Source organism: Ammospiza nelsoni, chromosome 6 (genome assembly GCF_027579445.1).
Source record: "Ammospiza nelsoni isolate bAmmNel1 chromosome 6, bAmmNel1.pri, whole genome shotgun sequence".
NCBI lineage: Eukaryota > Metazoa > Chordata > Aves > Passeriformes > Passerellidae > Ammospiza > Ammospiza nelsoni.
Window position 1 is genome coordinate 56,553,357 of NC_080638.1, and position 18,507 is coordinate 56,571,863.

At 42.9% G+C, this 18,507-nt stretch overlaps 1 protein-coding gene across 1 annotated transcript; it reads right to left on the bottom strand.

Annotated features, from left to right (window-relative positions):
* Window positions 1-6,998: 6,998 nt before the first annotated feature.
* Window positions 6,999-10,155, bottom strand: GPR132 (G protein-coupled receptor 132). Its single transcript, XM_059475411.1, has 2 exons — window positions 10,099-10,155; window positions 6,999-8,066 (listed from the first exon to the last, which is right to left on the bottom strand). Exons 1-2 carry the CDS (start codon window positions 10,153-10,155, stop codon window positions 6,999-7,001), a joined length of 1,125 nt encoding a protein of 374 aa, XP_059331394.1.
* Window positions 10,156-18,507: the final 8,352 nt, after the last annotated feature.

Genomic DNA, 18,507 nt, shown 5'->3' on the forward strand with positions numbered 1-18,507 from the left:
TAAGAAAGTGCTTCCAAACTCATGAAAGTACTGTCAGGAAGGGAAGATGAGAGGCAGAGTCCACATGGAGAGATCTTCAAGAACTAGGGATTTTAGAGATTATTGCTGGTGGCCTCCTGTGTACAGCACTGCAATAGTGCTACTGGTGTCTTCAGTCCTGTACCTAGACAGGTACATGAGCCTTGTGAGTGCTTGGCACTGAGTGTTTCCAGTCTGGAAATCAACTCTGCAGATCAGTATCACTCTTATCTTTTGAAAACAACAAGACACCTCCAAACACTAGAATATCACAGTGAGGAAAATCCCAGCAAAATCCCCAAGGGTCTAATGCCCATGTTACCAGAAGGAGACACAAAGTTAAAATGAAAGCCTGTGTATATTTTCTTCTGATGCCTCAGCATAAATAGAAGCAAATAAAGTACTTTGAATCTGACCCTGAAAGTGCTGACTAATTAGAATTTGTGTTTTAATACCTCCTATCTGCCTCCACACTGTTCTCTGCTCCATTGCAGTGAGCTCTGAATATGCATAGACACACCTGCTCACACTTTCTAGTATCTCCTGCAAGGGCTTGTGTTTTAAACCAAGGAGCCAGACAATGCTCAAGGGAAAAAATTTCACATTTTACAGATGGGGAACTGTGATACAGGCTGCTGCATTTCTAAGTAGCTTTCTGAACATGGATATTTGCATATTTGTTCAGAACATCTGTGACTTAAGGTTTACAAGGTTTTTAAGGACTTTGTATATCATACAGCACCCTCTTCCCACAGTATCTGTCTTCTTTTTGATTCTTCATTGCCCTCAAGAAAATATTTCAAGACAGACCTTTGAACATAGAGGGATGCTCTGTGATCATGGGCTGAATTGCACAGGCCCAGTCACTGACAGAGACTACCTAACAGGATGGATCATTTCATGGTGCAGTGAGAGGTTGCTCTTGTAGACAGTATTCATGTGATGCTTTGTAAAATTTTTACCACATCTTATCATATGTCCTCAGCAGACTTTCTGTCTGAAAGGCTGGTTTTTGCTTCATCACCTCTGAGCATTTCTTACAGGACAGAGTAAGAGAATAAAGTCCTAGAAGTTCTCAGTGATGTGAATTACAGATTAGACATAATGAGTTCAGATCCCTATCCTTTCTTACCAACAGCTCATGATGGCAGCTACTGACAGCTGTTACCAGGGTATTAGTATGAGTCCAGTTTGGGATAACATTTCTCTTTTTGTGCTTCACATTCTTGTCACTCTGAGGCCGTGCTGCATCCCTGCTGCAAGCAGAAGCGCCCTCTCCTGTGCAGAGGTTCATTTTGCAGGGAAGGAGGGAGAGCAATGCCGTGCAAACCACCCACTTCCAGCAGGCACCGAAGAGATGGAGAACTGGTGAGAACTGGTGTCACATCCTCTAGACCCGGCTGCAGAACACATGCTGGGAGGTCCAGCTCTGGGGATGCTGGCACCTGTATGCTTCCCTGCATGCCAGAGAGGTAAAAGAATTATTGCATCTCTTTGATGCAGCCCCCCCACTCTTGTTTGCTACTGTTAGTTTGTGCTGGTTTGAAAAGAAGATGGACATTCCAAATTGTCAGGGAACTTTGGCATAATTTCACTGTACAGAGGAAGTTTCCTAGAGGTCCAGTCCCACAGTGTGAGCTGTAGAATGACAGTATCTTCACTCAGAAAAGCTGTTAAGTTGTGGGTGTTTCTGAAAGCCTTGTTCTGAGTTAGATTTCATCATTCACCACCCAGCAGAAATTTGACATTAGGTTGTACATGAGTACAACTTAATGTCTGTCCATGTACAGTCACAAGGTGACCAACTGCACAAGAAACTTTGTCACACATGGAGAGTCTGAGTTCATGCCTGTGGGGTTTTGTCAGCTTTGTAGCAAAATTGTAGCAATCCTCTTGTGGCAAAATTTAATACAGAACATGAAAGCATTTCTTAGTCAGGAACAGAGTTTTATAAATTAGTTACCCTAAACATTTACTTAAAAAAAATGCAGTCTTCAGATATAACTTAAAATTGATGAATAAGCAAACAAATCACATATATTGTCTGCAAAAACTAGTCTGGCCAGCTCTAGTTCATAGCCAGAAATTATTCGCTTTGTGTTTTCTAATCATACTTAAAATAATCAGCAATGAGCTTATCTCCCAGGTACATTATAAGTGTCTGAGACACATGTAAAAATAAAATAATGTTTTATTTATACAGTATCCCACTCTTTTAGTCAAATGATTGATGTTATACCTGAGTAAATGCTGAGTATAAGAGTGAAATTTTCTAATCCCACCCCCTTACAGCAGTGAGCAGTTTACCTGCTCTGCGCCTTATGTGTGGAAACCTGGCCATCTATAGACCAAATTGGGAGGCACAGCCTTGGTTTTGTTTTGTATTCTCTCTAACTCATAGCTTGGACTGAGTTGGGGAGGTTGGGAGCCAGATCCATATAGGTACAGATCCAGATGGCTGTGTTGAGAACTGCAGATCTGATGCAGCAGGTGAACCTTTCTTCACAGCATGAAGCAGCCCCTGTGGGCTCACTGGTGGTGTGTCTGCAGGAGGAAAGGGTGGAAAGACCCACACAATCAATCCACCCCTCAGATCTGCTCTGAACAGAAGAGTGCCCTTGGCTGTGTATCTCACACTTGTGCCACTGCTGAGACCTTTCCTTTGCCTGAGTGGCACAGTCACATACTGTCTGACAAAAAATAGATTGTGTGTGTAGTATATAGTAGAGATAATTCATGCTATTAATGTATAAAATATTGTAAGATCCAAACTATGTCTTTTGACCATCCTGGCCGGGAGCAGTGTCTTATTCATATACATCGAGATCCCAGCACGTTAACATAAACATCGGGGTTGTAACGTAAGAATAGAAGTTTCCAGGTCGATAATCGCTGGCTTCCCTGGGTCGGGTTGGGTCGCTGGGCCCACCTGAGAGTGATTATCGCCTTGCTGATTACATCTTCCAAGATAAACCACCCTGATACTTGCGAATACATGGCTTCCCCAGAATCGACTGACAACATCGGGACACCTGGACTGAACCTTTGCCCAGCTCTGCACATGTAAAGCCACGGCGATGCATGTGAAGAGACACAAAGAACATCTGGTCATCTCTGCCTCGGGCAGAATAAAGTGTATAAAAACTTGCTGCGAGGCAGCATTCGTGAACTGGGGAGACTCTGACATTCGGAAGTCACATCCGTGTGTTCACCCAGCGCGCCGATCCTGGGCTTGACACTGACTCTCTGGTGGTTTCGACGACCGAACTTTGGTCTCGCAGACAAATTAATAAATCTTTGCTACATTTTCTTATAAGTTTGGCTCACGATTTGGTCATTTATAACAGTGTACTTGAATTACCAGACAAGAAACAGTCACTTTATCTGGTGGGATATTTTAACAAGATGGAATGTTTCTTGATGCCCTCATTCAGCCATAAAGCTGCTTTTCGGTTTATCCAAAAAAGTCAGCATGTGCAGTTTTCCCATGTGGATATGTTGCTTGGTACCAGGCCCCTAACCCCTTCAGTAATCTATCACAGAATATTTTAGATTGGAAAGCATCTCTGGAGATTATCTAGGTAAATTTTTAAATTAGATCAGGCTGCACAAGTCTGTCACTTCTAAAGCTTTTGTTTCAGAGTGTGGCTGAACAAAGAAACTCCATGGATTTTCCTGAAGAGAAGATGCAGAATGACATAGTAATTTAGAACAGCATGCACCTTCATTAAGGCAGCAGAACTGTAGCTGTTGCATCAGACCTTTATAATCCCTGGCCCCTGCATCTGTGCCACTAGGTTCTAATGTTGGTTCACAGAATTGTAGAATATCCTGAGTTGGAAGAGACCTACAAGGATCCTCAAGTCCCAACTCCTGACTCTGTGCAGGGCACCTGAGAGCATTGTCCAAATGCTTCTTGTACTCTCTCAGGGTTGGTGTTGTGACCACTTCCCTGGGGTGCTTGTTCCAGTGCCCAGCCACCCTCTGGGTGAAGAACCTTTTTCTAACATCTGACCTAAGTCCCCTCTGCCTCAGCTTCAGGACATCCCTCAGGTCCTGTCCCTGTCACCAGAGAGAAGACACTAGTGCCTGCTCCCTTGATTCCCACCATGACGAGGTCTCCCCTCAGACTCCAGGCTGAACAGACCAAGTGACATCAGACACTCCTCATATCCTCCCCTCCAGAGCTTTGACCATCCTCATGGCCCTCCTTTGGTTGTTCTCAAATAGCTTGATGTGGCAGTGTGTTTTATGAGTTCTATAGTTGTTTCAATTGCAACAGTTAGTAGTTCAATGTTAATTAAACAAAATGTTTTGATCCCTGTACCCCCGTTTTATCCCCTCACAATGGTTTCTCCCAAGTTGTTTACCCCTAAGTTTTCCCGCCCTTAGCCGCCACTCACCCTGCCTGTTTCCCTGCTCCTCTCTCCCTTCCTTCCCTGGTGTAGACCTGTCTATCCAAGCTGTGCTGTCCCCTTCCCTTGTCCATTGACCTAGATCCACCCTTTTTGTTCCCGAATGTTTGATGCCCTGGTTCTAACAGTTGATTTGTTTTAGAGGCTTCTCCCTCCCCTATGTTAACCCCATTGGTCTTGTTAGATCCCATGCTCCTCCCTGAGTGTTCTCCCCTTGGTTATGTGATGTTCCCATCCCCTAAAGTAGCCTCCTTTAAAAACCCTAGCCGGACCACTGTTCCCTTGTCACTCGTCCCTGACCCGTCTTTGAATAAAGCTTCATTGGAGTGCATAGAGTGTCCTCTCCTTTGGCTCTTTCCCTTGGGATCCTGGTGGTGTCGTGCTGCGGTATCACCCACGGCGCTGCACCCACTGCCACCTGAAAGGCCTGGGTGGAAGCTCAGGGGCAGCCTCTCCTGTGTGCCCCTCTGGTCACTCAGGAAGCTTTGCTAGCCCGCATTCCAACACTCTGTGACTGCAGGAGAGCCACAGTTTAATGTCATCTTTATATGGTGGCTCCTAAAACTGCACGCAGGACTTGAGGTGAGGCCGCAGCAGCTCAGCGCAGGGCAGGACAATCCCCTCACTCAACACTCACTCCTTATCAGAGGGAAATCATCAGAGATATTTAAATTCATCGAGGTCAATAGCTAACTTACATCCATGTCAATGAGTTCAGAAGCCTGTACTTCTGGTTTCTTCTAAATTCACTGCTGCTTTTCATTAAGGTTTGATTTCCGACTATGAAAATCCTGAGGTCGGGTGGTTTGCATGTACATCTTCTGAGATGAGTCACCAGTGCTCTGTCTGGCAGGGGCTGTCAGCAGCCACATTCTGCTGCTGCTGCAGAATTCTTCAGCAACTGAAAGTTACAGATACTCAGCACCTTGCAGCTCTCTCCATGATACCTTAGAGAATTTGATCTCTGAGATGCATATAAAAATAGAAATCCAGAAGTTTTTAATTAGCACCTCAACAGAATGTCATGTTCTTCCAAGAAACAATCTCCAATTTAGTATTATGTGGACTACTTTTGAGGACAAAGCCATTTCACATATAAATACCAGAGGAGTCATTCAATAATTAAAAAATGAAATATGTAAAAAATATAGTAAATTGAGGATATATAATTTTGGCATAAAGGTTCTTTACAACAGTGTAAGAATATATAAAAATATAACATACAAAGATATCTATGGCAGTTTTAAGATAAAAAGTATTGCATTTATATTAAGACTGGTTAATATTAATTCAATGCAGAAATGTCAATGTCAATAACAATTTCAACATGTCACAGAAATATAACACCACAGATTAAATGGAATGATGCTATGAAACACTCTACAAACTTGTACTCAAAATGGTTCATGATCTGTCTGTGGAATCACATAAAAATATGAATAAGTTTTTTAGATAAACATTGCCAGATTTGTATCATTCCTATTTTTTAAATACTTGTTAGAAGGCACAAGGTACTACCATCAACAGGTTGTTCATAACAGAAGTGGCAGCAGCAACAGTGGGATTTGCCCCAGCATGTCTGAGGGAGTTCCAGCTGTGGGGAGGAAGGACTGTGCTCTCCAGACTGCCAACCTTCCACACCATCTGTGAGCCTACCCATAGCTTCTGCACACTCCTGCACAGTAAAAGTGGGATCAATAACAAAAGGGAAGGGTTAGCTTAGTCAGAAATGAAACACGAGTTCAGCAAACATTTGGGGATGGCATAAAAGCAGTCCCTGACTCCACTTGGAAATGTATACATTTTCTGTATATTTCAGTGCATTCTAGGTCTGACTGCAAAACAAGTAAAATTTGCTAATTGTAAGCTATCAAGCATTAGAACTGTACATTTTAGGAATTTCAGGGCAGTGCAGAATCTTGACTAATGCAGCAGCAGTACTGTTGGTCTGTGTTGTCAGGCATTCTTTTTTGCCATCTAATTCTCCTGGAATGTGTGATGTACCTGAAGTCACATGCTAGAGTATGAGGAAAATGTTCACTCATTTTTAATATTTTCCACTGGTTAACCACAAACGGTAACAGCAGAGTGCATGTATGAGAACTGGAACATGTACCTCCTCAAGGAGCAAAAATTGCAACATTAAGAACAGTATATTGTTCTTCTCTGCAATGCTTTTAAAAATTTTTGCTCAGAAGATAAAAATGGTTTTATTTCATATGAGAGTCAGTCCAAAAAAAACCCCAAACTTTTAAGATCCCTATTTTAATCCAAGTAAATCACTTCATTTATTTCACATATCCTTAGCAAAGCAGTGTTTTCATCAGTGATACTGGTGGGCAAAGTTTATTGTAGGAGACAAACAGAAATTTGAATTATTGCTCCCATAGCATCCTCAAGGAGTTAATGGCCCATGCAGGATGTGCAAGATGATGTCAGCATGTAAAAACTTGTGTCCTGCATCTGGCATTGGGAACTTCTTATTTGTTCCAGCAGCTACCAGCTAGCTGCCACTTTCCTGGTCTCTGCCACTGGTGCAGGCCTTCTGAATGTCAGATGAATCTGTTATTTCTTTGAGTTTTCTTTACTTTGGCCCTCTTCCTCTGATTCTTTTAGCGTTTCCAACTTTATGTTGTCAGTATTGCGATCGGTGGATGAATTTGGCTTGGATGAGTTCCATCTCAATCTTCTCAGGCTCCTATAGCAGTCTTTTCTGACATTTTCACTGACCAGAACGTAGATGATTGGATCAGCAATGCTGTTTGCAGTGGCTAAGCACAGAAACACTGTAAAAGTTGAATATATCTTATTTTCAAATGGACATGGGCAGTCCTGATGAAACATAAAGTATATGGCTCTTACTATGAGAACCAGATGATATGGAGCAAAGCAGATCACGAAAATAGTAATAATGGCAATAGCAACATGCTTCACTTTGGCTTTCTCACGACAAGTCAAGCTGCTGCTTCTTTTTGTAGCTTTGAAAATTTTGCAGTTTGTAAAAATCAGGATCAGGAGGGGTATGAAAAATCCAAACAGGAATCTAGCACAGCTGAAATAAGCCAATAATAAGTTAAGGGGCAATGTCTCAAAGCAGGTTTTCACCTCTGTACAGTTTTGCCCATTTTCCATAAAAAATACTGGCGTGTGGATTCCTGCAACCACAGTAAAGAGAAAACCGACTATTATGATGGCATTTTTCTGTTGTCTTCTTCCCCTTGATTCCAGAGAATGCACCAGTGCCATGTAACGATCCACAGAGATGCAGCACAAAAGCAGAATGCTGATGTAGATACTGCAGAAAAAGATGAATCCTGTTATCCTGCAAGCAGTGTCACCCATGGTCCACTTGTGCCCATTTTGCACATAGATAATCCAGACAGGTAAGGTACATAAATACATCAGGTCACACAATGATAAACTGAAAATGTAGATGGCAACTACTATATTCCTTTTGATTTGTACAAATGTCAGCAGAGAAGTTAAGCAATTTGCTGGAAGGCCTATTGCAAAAACAATGCTGTAAACAGCAACCAGAAGTGTCTGACTCTCTTGATAAGGAATTTCTGGGCAAGTGGAGTTACAATTTTCATTTAGACAGCGTTCCATTATTCTTTCTCCAGCTGATATTTCCTAAGAATCAGAAGACAAGGTGGAAAGTTAGCATTGCATCACTTAAAAATATGTCAGTAAATGTTATGGTCCCATAGGTGCCAACTTGACATGTTTGTGGAGCAAGTGGAATGGAGGATGTTTGAAAGGTTCCTCCTCAGACATGAACTGAGAAAGAGAGGGTCACAAGATCCCTCCACCTCTGAGAGTTGTACTGGATTCTGGTGGCTATGTGGAAGCTCTCTCAAGGGGGATCTAAAGTTTTGTCCCTGGACATAAAATCATCCATCTCCTTTTTGTCAGTTCCCATTCTAAAATCATGCTGTAGATGCTAAAACTGCCATCATTCCTCATGCCAAGTGTCACCTGCACCCAAAATCTCACATGGGGATCAGCCTACAGAAATAAGGCAGATGAATATGAAATTGTGGACCAATTGTCTTAGACGTATTTGAAAAAAAAGTTGGGTTCAGTATTGTCCCATCTTCAGAATGACAGGAGAAAAGAATCTTCACTGTTGTGTGGAGAAGATGGCACAGTACTCCGACCAGTGACAGGACCTGAGGGAATAGGCTGAAGTGGTGTCAGGAGAGGTTTAGGCTGGCTATTGGGAAAAGGTTCTTAACACAGAGGGTGCTTGAGCTGGTGTTAACTTATGAGCATGGTGGATACAATAAGGGAGGGCTGGTGGTGATGCATATTTTTCTGCCTCTAAGCATCTGCCACCTTTGGAGGAGGAGGAGGGATCTCTTCTGGGCCACCTACCAATCTGCTGTGTAGAGGGGATAAAAAAGGTGATTGATTTCAGGGTCAGCAGTGGTTCTCTGCCCAAACCTCGTCTGTGAACTGACATACAGAGCTTGTCCCTGATTCGAAACATGCCTGATGGTGTGAGAGCTGCTGTACATTGAACACCACAGAGCTGCTGTATACCTGCACACCACAGAGCTGCTGTACATTGAACACCACAGAGCTGCTGTACACCTGCACACCACAGAGCTGCTGTATACCTGCACACCACAGAGCTGCTGTACACTGAACACCACAGAGCTGCTGTACACTGCACACCACAGAGCTGCTGTACACCTGCACACCACAGAGCTGCTGTTCACTGAACACCACAGAGCTGCTGTACACCTGCACACCACAGAGCTGCTGTTCACTGAACACCACAGAGCTGCTGTACACTGCACACCACAGAGCTGCTGTATACCTGCACACCACAGAGCTGCTGTACACTGCCCACCACAGAGCTGCTGTACATTGAACACCACAGAGCTGCTGTACACTGCACACCACAGAGCTGCTGTACAACTGCACACCATAGAGGGCCTTGGAGACCTCCCTTTCTGTGGTAAAGCACAACAGGTGAATACAGCTCACAGTCAGGCAGATGGTGACATCCAGGGCAGGGACATGGTACAAGTCACACACCACCTCAGTTACTTATCAGCTTGTCTACCCACACACTTCAATAAAAACACCTTCAGGATTGGTTGAGGGTGCTCTCTCCTTCCCTCCTCCTGGTTTTGCACACTTCTCCTCATCCTGTGCTTGTCTGAATATTCTCATTTCTGTAAGCTTCCCCCAGAGCAGTCAGTGATGGTGCAGGGCAGCAAACAGTGGAAGAGTTTTGTGGACACATACTCCCAATGCTTGTTTGTCTTGCCTCCTCCTCTCCCACTTTTGCTCCAAGTCTCCTTCCCATGCTCAGCACCCTTGAGGGAGCCTCAGGAAGGAGATGCCTGTGACTTTCTAAGCTACCTGCCTGGAGCAGGCATTTTTCCTTGGTGTTTGGCATATGGACTAAGCCACAGGGCTGCGGCTGAGCTGAAGAGACCTTCACATGTAAATGGCTGTCAGTGCCAAGCACAACGCCTCAGCTGACAAAGTGCAGCCATGGGCATGGACCTAGCCTTCAAAAGAAAATCAGGTGCTGAAGGACTGTCCTGAAGCTTTGGCCTGTCAGCTTTGGAGCTTTGGAGGAGGAGTGCTCTAACTCAGAGCCCAATATAAGGAAGGAGGAGAGGAGGCCATTTGTTCCACTCCTCACCTTCTCCAGGCTCTCAGCCCCGTCCAGGGAAGAGTCTTCTTCCACTGGCCACTGCATCCACCCCCAGTTCAGAGCTTCACTCTCTCCACTCAGTTCTCCACGCCTGCAGAGAGGTTTCTCCACAAAGCAGCACTGAGCAGACAATTTATGACATTTCTCCTGGTGACATTTTCTCTTGTGTTGACACACCCTTAAGGGGAAGGAAGTAACACCACAATTGTTGACCCTGTGACTAAAGTCAATTTTTCTGTGCCTGTACAGCCCTCTTCAATTGAAAGCATATTCCTGTCTTCTCGACCTTTAGAGTTTAATAGTTTGATACTTGGCTCAGCCCAGACAATTCCCAGTTCTGTCTTCTTCTGGGATGTCGAGGCTAACCTGCACCTCAAATATTAATTCAAATGAAAAACAGTAATAATTACACCAGTGAAAAAAACTAGACACCATTTTCTATTAATATTTGTGATGATCAGTCTTGGTTTGAACACCAGAACTCAAGAGATTTATCACACCCAGCAATTTTCAAGCATTTATAAAGGGTAAAACGTAGTGATGATGACACGGATGAGCAATATCTAAGAAAGCATTTGTGAGACACAAACTGTTCCAGTGAGTTATCTTTGCTGCCCTGAATCCTTCAGTTGAGCAAGCCTCTCCACAGTAGTTGTTTTCACCTTTTTTGGCCTGTCCTGATCTGGCAGGTCTCACCAATCATAGGTGTTACAGCTGCTGTGTGTTGCATCAGCAGCTCAGTGTATTTTTATCAGCACTCTGAGGCTTCTTGCTCTGAGAGTGTCACTGCACGAGACATACCGCAGTTATCACGTGCACCTTTCTCACCTTCAAGATGTGTGAAACATCTCAACTTCCAGGACAGAGAGATCATGAAGCACCTGAGCAAAAATCACTGGGAGATGGGGTAATCTGCTAAGATTTGCTGCATGCCTGCTCTGTATTTACGCTCTTCCATTTCTAATATTCTTATGTTGTCTCCATGCTGTTAGACAACTGGATAATTATGTTACGTACTCCTAAAATGCAGTGGCTCCTGCTGCTCATTTGGGCCAGTTGCATTAATCTTTTCTCAAGAAAAGTCTTTTCAGTAACACTGAAGTGAAAAAAAAAGGGAAATGAAAACAAGCGGGAAAGCAAAAGGCTTTACTTTTTTTTTTTTTTTGTTGTTTGTGTATGAACTACTCATGTGAAACTGTTTAAGTTTCCAAAGGAGAAGTTGGAGTGATAAAAATAGCCACTATTAGAAAAAGTAAAAAAAGAAAATTACAGTTATAGTTACAAGACAGAGAAGGATAAGTCAAAAAAAAGCACAGTAGTTGGACAGAGACTGGTTGGAAGTCTTTGGACTAACTCATCTGAGATACACAGGAACAGGAGAAAAAAAAGGACACAGTAAAATCCATAACATGAGTACAATTACATGAGCAAATCACATTAATTAATGTATATTTTATTTTCTAATATTTTTCTGATCATCCATCTCTTCCAGGCATTATTATTAGAGCCAAAAGTTTTGAGGAGTTTATGAGGATATTAGGAACAACGTGAAATAACCTCTGTGATGGTTAAAATGAAAACAAACTTTCCCTTCACACTTTCCTTCCTGTCCCCAATATCTGTCGAGGAAAACAACCTGAGTGTCTCAAAGCATAAATCAGCCTTCAGTGAAAGAGGACCTGAGTTTCTCCTGAGGGATTTTGTGTGCTTTCCTGGGTAGAATGTGGTGCTGGAAGGGTTTGACATGAGGGTGCCAGCAGGACGTCAGTTGGACACTCAGATCTATATTGAAACGCATCAGTTCCCAGATGTGACATTTCTGCTGCCTACAGCGCTTGTCACCAGCAGTGTCACTCCTCCAGTGTCTGAACCTGGGCTTCTCCTCATGCAGAACTTACAATAATTGCCTGAAAATTATCAACTGATAAACTTTTGTGTCTCTTAACTTGAAACTAAGAAATTGCTGTGCTATTTGCTCTGCTGTTCTTGAAGGAAGGAAAAATGTTTATGGTGTCTTTGAATGGAAACAGATCATGGCCCATATGCCCAGCAAGTCAGTGAACTGCTATATTTTTTTTCCATTATTAGTTTAAACAAATTAGCAAATGAAGTCACTCCTATAAGCAAATCTCAGCATAAAATGGAGAAACCAAGTGCCATGGCTGCACTTGGTTACCCATCAGACCAATCCTTTTTACTGACACACAAAACACAGCGGGATTTGAAGCTGTATAGTTTGAATTTTGAACATAAACCCATTTTCAAGCAACTTGGTTTCAAATTTGAACATAATATATGAATATATAATCTTGGAACAATATAGTTTCAAAACTCTGTTTAGAAAAAAAAAAGTCTTTTAAGGCTATCCTGGCTATCCAACCTGAGCACAACTCTATCCTAAAATATCTTTCTTCCACTGGTGGAGCAGATGATCCCTCTCTAGCCTAGTGCTGGTTAAAACAAGTTTCAGCATTTGTAGCTGAAAGCAGCAATACCCTGGGATTAGCTACACAGCCTTTATATTTAATTCTGTGTTGCAGATATGAGATGTAATGCAGATATAAGCAGTTATATTGCATCATATTACAAAGATATTAATATGAAGATAATAATAAATATAAAAATAAAGAAGGTAGATGGTAGAAGAGAGAAGTTATTAATCAATTGCCTTTCAGGAGGGGAGGAGCTCAGCAGTCTTTCCTCAGAAGGGAAAGATACTTGATTTACCTCAAGATAACACTGTTCATAGCTGTGAACTCTCAATGACTGTAGATTTTTATCACATAATTCCATACATCCACTTCCCCCTTTCTACAATCTAGAAATCCCACAATAGTACTAAATGTGCTACTTTGCTCAAATGAGCAGCTGTGGTATTACTAAGGGGAACTGTCATAATTCAGGTTTGACAAAGGCCCAGTTTTAAAATATGATCCTTCCTTAATCTGGGTGTCCTAGTGCCTTGCTACCTGAAGAGGGACTGCACAGGAGAGAAGAATGTCTGGTGGATGTTGGAGAAATGTTGACAAAAGATCCTTGTACTAGGTTTAAGACCACGTTATTCAACGTATATAAAAGCAGGTAAAACTGCTTAAACATTGTAGGTAGAGGAAGTTCACAGGTGAGAAATAGACCCCAAAATCCACCTGTACCAGGGGACTTTGGTTTCATGATTCAAAGACTATGAGTCAGGATTTTGTGACTTCAGACCTATCGAAGTTTCTCAGTCCTCCCTGAGAGCATCTCAGAATGCAGCTATTGCAGGGCAGATTTACACCAGCTTGTGTGGAAAAGATCCCAGAGCCAGAGGAATGGCTCCATAGCCAGGAGAAGCAACAGGAAGCCCAGAAAGGCTGTCATAAATTTGGGGCTGAAGTGTAAAGCGTGTCAAGTCAAAAGGCTGAGGTAAGTGTTGGTGTTGGAGCAGCAGCAGTGAAAGTGAGCAACTGAGAGCAGCTCTGCTCACACCTCACCACACCTGGAACCACCAAGCACTCAATGTCTCCCTAAAGCTATTGCAGCTTAATTGGTGGCCTTGACATTGGGGGCTAATTGTATATAGCTTCTGTTAAGGAAGGGGCCCATTTGGAAACCCAGCTGACCAAACTTTCCCTCTGGTTGTGCTGGAGCTACGAAGTTTTAGAAGAGGACGAGAGTGGTGATTCCCATTCCATTCTCCTGCATCAGTGTGCTCAAGGATGCTGAAGTACAGACAAGTACCAGCAGATTTGGCACTAAGGGTATAGAAGTGGATGGATATTGCTCTGGATTACTAAAAGAACAGGCTGGGATGTTGGAGAACAGGTTGGGATATCAGGGAACAGGATGTTTTAACAAGGTGAGGAGGTCTGGCTGTGCTGACACACTGTCAGAGATGAATGTGTTTTATTGCCAGGTTTAAGGAAAATTTGACTTCAAGCAGCTGAGCAAAGAAGCACCAAGACCTCTGTCCAAACCCATCAGTGTACCCTTAAAAAGAGGTGCTTTGTTATCCTTTAGATTTTAGGATTTCCCCAGAACTGCTGATATCATCCTCCTTATTCTTGGCTTCCAGGCCTTCAAACAGGAGACTCCTGCTAGACCTCTGGCACCTGCAGTGAGAAACACACTAAGAGCCATAGGAAGGCCCAGTCCAGAGCCATGTCCACCCCAACCTGCTGTGACTCAAAATCATCTCTGGGGTAGCAACTGAACATATTCATAATCAAACACATCTGATCAAAGTCCCAAATCCACAAGTGTCCCCTCCTTCCTTCACTGACACCTTCACTGCAATCATTACAGTCACAGGGATCACAGGCTCTTTCTGCATCCCCAAAATGCATTTGTCTCTTTCATCCCTGTTAAATCCCCCAGTCAGAGCATGGCTTAATTGTGCTGCAAAGAGTGAGCACAGATAGGATGGCTTCTTTTTCCAGGAGTAGGAAAATCTGAAGATAGTGTTGGGCTTTGACCTTGTGGCAGTAGATTTTCTGTCCCTGATGGGAAACTTGGCCCTGCCCTCATGGGTCTCTATGGAAGCTGCTGTGGTGGCATCATCAGTACTAAAGATGGTGCTGGGGAAAAACAGAGCAGAGTTGCTCAAAATAATTTAATGATCTCTTAAACCTGGGCTCACTGACATAATGGCTGGTACTGACTAGTTCAGGTAGTTTAATATTAAAATTGTTTTACTTTTGTCTAAAGTGGATGTCTCTGAGCAAGTAGGATTTGTAAAGCCTTGCGAAAACCATGGTGCCTTTTTTACTTGAAACAATCCTATTTTTAACAATGCCTACAAATAGTATTTAACAGTGATCTGAACTTAGACACAAATATTTCCCCATTCTCCATTTACCGTGAAACATAATTTCTTTGTTCCTTTTTGTCCTCTGATTTGCTCTCGGCTAATTGGAGAACTTCCATTTTCCTTTTTGACATCTAGGTCACCTCCTGTAGCTACCTTTCCATACCAACAGCAGGGCTTTCCTCTTAAGATTTAGTGATACCAAAAAAAAGGCTCAAAGGTTCCTCTTTGCATGTACACACACCTCTGACATCTCTGTGGGCACACTCACTTCTGCTAATCTGTGGTATTTTGTCTGAGTCGTCATCTCTGATCTCTTCTGGATCTTTATACACCTACCACAATGAGCACCTTTGTTTGTTGGCACACTTTGGGTATATCCTGGAAGCTGTTAATGTAAAAATCCCAGTAAGGAGACATTTCCCAAAGCATCCTGACACTTGACAGCAAAATTATTTGTATGATCATGGTAAAGCTGTAAGATCAGTGTCTCCCAAGAGGCTTGGGAAATGCTGAACCTGAAAGAGCCATCTGCACTTTCAGGCAGAAATCTGTGCAGAGGGGGTGCCCAATTCAAATTAAATTTCTTTAAATATTCTTTAAATTTCTCTAAATATAGTGTCCTGTGTAGAGAACTTTGGAAAACTTCTCAGAAGAAAATCAGTCTTGCCCATTGTGTGCTAATGAGCACAATAAGTGGATTTTTTGGTTTTGTTTTGGTTTTGTTGGGTTTTTCTTTGGTGAGGCGGGGAGTTTTGTTTTTTTTTTTTTACTTTCTTTTGGGTTTTTTTTTTTTGTTTCTCCCCTACACCCCTCTTCCCCACAACAAAATTGCTGGAAGTTAAAGAGCTGCTGGTTTAGAGGCAGCAGCAGATCTAAATGGGATTATGAGAAAGGTTTAAAATAAACCCAGATGCTCTTTGGTCTTTGGAAAAGTAGTCAACTCTGAAAATATTTGACAAAAAAAAAGTTAATTTAAACTCCAGTTAGCCTCCACATCCCTGAGTGCCAGATATCAGCAGTGCTGTGGGAATAAAAGTTGGAGAAAAAGAAGGAATGTAGTGTATCCAATTAGTCTTTATAGACCAGCAGGTAAACTTGACATTTAAATGCCTACCTTGCTTTTCCAGCAGAGTAAGGATGAGAGGAAAGGCTGGATGTGAATTCTTCTGAAAAGAAACCCAGCATTCATATTTCTATTATAATTCTGCATTCATGGCTCATGCACTGCAGCAATAGCTAAAGCTCACCTCACAGCAACCTCTGTTCTGCCAAAATCCTCCAATCCTAGTAATCATCTATCCCTGACGGGAACTAAAGTTGATTTTTAAGATAAATATATTTTTTATAGGAAAGGGAATTTATAAGGAAGACAGGTAGGAGGGGCTGCCTCAATTGCAATTAATTATTACAGACCCAGGCACTACATCAGTCACAAGGAGACTCAGACTGTGGTGAGGCATCAACACAATCTGCATTTCTTGAGCAGAGACACACGGCACGGAGAAACAGTGACCAGAACAGAACAAAGGGAAACCCTGCCAAATAGAAGCAATGCCTTGACTCAGAGATGGAACACTTACCTTTTTTTCCCCTTTTTTTGCCCTGGTTTTCACAGAGGAGATGATGGAGTGCTCCAGCTCGTGCCGTGCTCAGAGGCTGCTCTGAGCTGGAGGAAGTAGCTGACGATACCACGTGCAGTCCTGAGTGCTGTGAGCTAAAAGAGCTTCTGTGGGCACAACTTCATCAGAGTCCCCAAAAGTGTGTCACTTCTAGGGTGTGCACAGAAAGCAGAGGCAGCCCAGTGTCAGCAGAGCACCTAGGAGAAGAAGCAGCCTTAAAAATTGTTTGCTGTCAAATTCTGTCACTTGTACAGAATTGCACAAGTGTGGGAGGTTGTACAGCGAGTGGGAGGTTGCTTTGGTGACTGCCAGGCTCTTGCTTGGGCTCCTGTTCTGCATGTGCACCTAACTCACTGCAAACATGCCCCAGAGAGACAAGGGACTGATGAACTGCCCCAAGCCCTTGGCTCCTTGGGGCAGAGCACCTGCAGGAGGTGCTGATTCCTACAGTGGAGGAAATTCCCACTCTGGGAATGAACTCACCTGAATATGTGTGAATTGGCTGGGTATTGAAAAATGGGAAACAGTGTTAGAGCCCAATAAATGGTGTGGTGATAGGAGGGAAAGCCTATTCTGGTTCCAGCTGGGATAGCAAAGACTGAGGATGCTAAAGGAGATTTGATGGTGGTTTAAACACCTTCTAGAAGTAGAATTGAGTTGCAGGAGTTCCTTAATAGCAAAGAGCATTGATTAGAAGGACCATATGATCTTTACCAAGTGCCCTAGTTCAGGCTTTATGTGAGGGAGGAAGAAGACCCCAATATTACAGTGCCAGTATGTGAGACCTGTTGCCTGTGGTTTTGCAGATGTTGTGTGTGACTCCGTCAAAGTTAGTTATGACCTTCAGGCAACTTCTCCATCATCTCTTACCAGTTCCACTTTCAGTGAGGTGCTCACAGGACCCCAAGAGGGTCTGTCAGTGCTTGCAGACTGCTGAGGGCTAAGGAGGACAGGAAGGAACTGTAGGGTGGCAACCCAAGTTAAGCAGAAAACTGAATTTACTTTTGGTATCTGTATTGAAAGTGAAACATTTATTCTGAAAATTAAAGAAATGCTTGGTATGTACTTTCATTCTGGTGTAAAAAGGTTACTTTGGTTCTGTTCTGGAGGAAGTTTCTGGAGATGGGTCTTTCTGTAAAGAGCAGTTTATTCTCAGGAACCAGAAGGAATTGGGGAAAAAAGAGGCTGAAGCTGGTTTCCATCTGCGGAGGAGAATAAATGACATTTCTGTTTGTGCCAGCTCAGCTTGACTGGACATACTGCAGGAACCTGTCTGTGCACTGCCTCAAATGTGTGACTTCATGTTGTTCCTTCTCTGAGTAGAAATTAAACCTAAAGGAAAACACAATGAAGGAACAATGTTTCTGAGATGACTACAGCTGATTTGTCTCTGTGCCTGTCTTTCATTCAGACATGTGGGATAGAAAAGAGCAGAGTGCTCTGAGACCTGAAGAACTGGAGTTCTCACAGAGACCAGGGGCTCCTCTGTGGTATTTGTGATGTACCAGCTCACAGTTCCCATTTGACTGCAATCAGCTGTGGGGTCAAATACCTGCCTGATTGTTTTCTCCATGATGTTTGGTTTAGGATAGTCAGAGACACATTTGCATTTTCCAAGTGGATTTAATGATGAAACTTTGAAAATTGCATGATCCTCTGTAGGGAAATGAAAGATGAGACATCTCTGTGCCCTTGAATCTTCCAGGCAGACTTGAAAAATGTCACTATTTATCTTCTTCATGCTTCTCTCAGTAGTACAGCCCCAGCTGACATCACCCACAACCATTGTCTTGCAAGATGAAGACTGATGGAAGATTTCATGTTGGAAGATGCTTTCAAAAACTTTTAATAAGATCTTCTCTGACTGGAGGTGAATACTGAGGTAGACCTTCTGTGGGTGGCAAGACCAAAACAAATATGTCAAGTGTACTCTGGTTTTGGTAGAGATAATACAAGCAGTACAGCAATATAAATTTTGGTCTGAGCTGC

Excerpts from the sequence above, each read along its gene's own strand:
- GPR132 (XM_059475411.1), bottom strand. The coding sequence starts at position 10,155 with ATGCAGTGGCCAGTGGAAGAAGACTCTTCCCTGGACGGGGCTGAGAGC. Across the intron at positions 8,067-10,098 it reads GGGCTGAGAGCCTGGAGAAG|GAAATATCAGCTGGAGAAAG; the intron begins GTGAGGAGTGGA and ends TCTGATTCTTAG.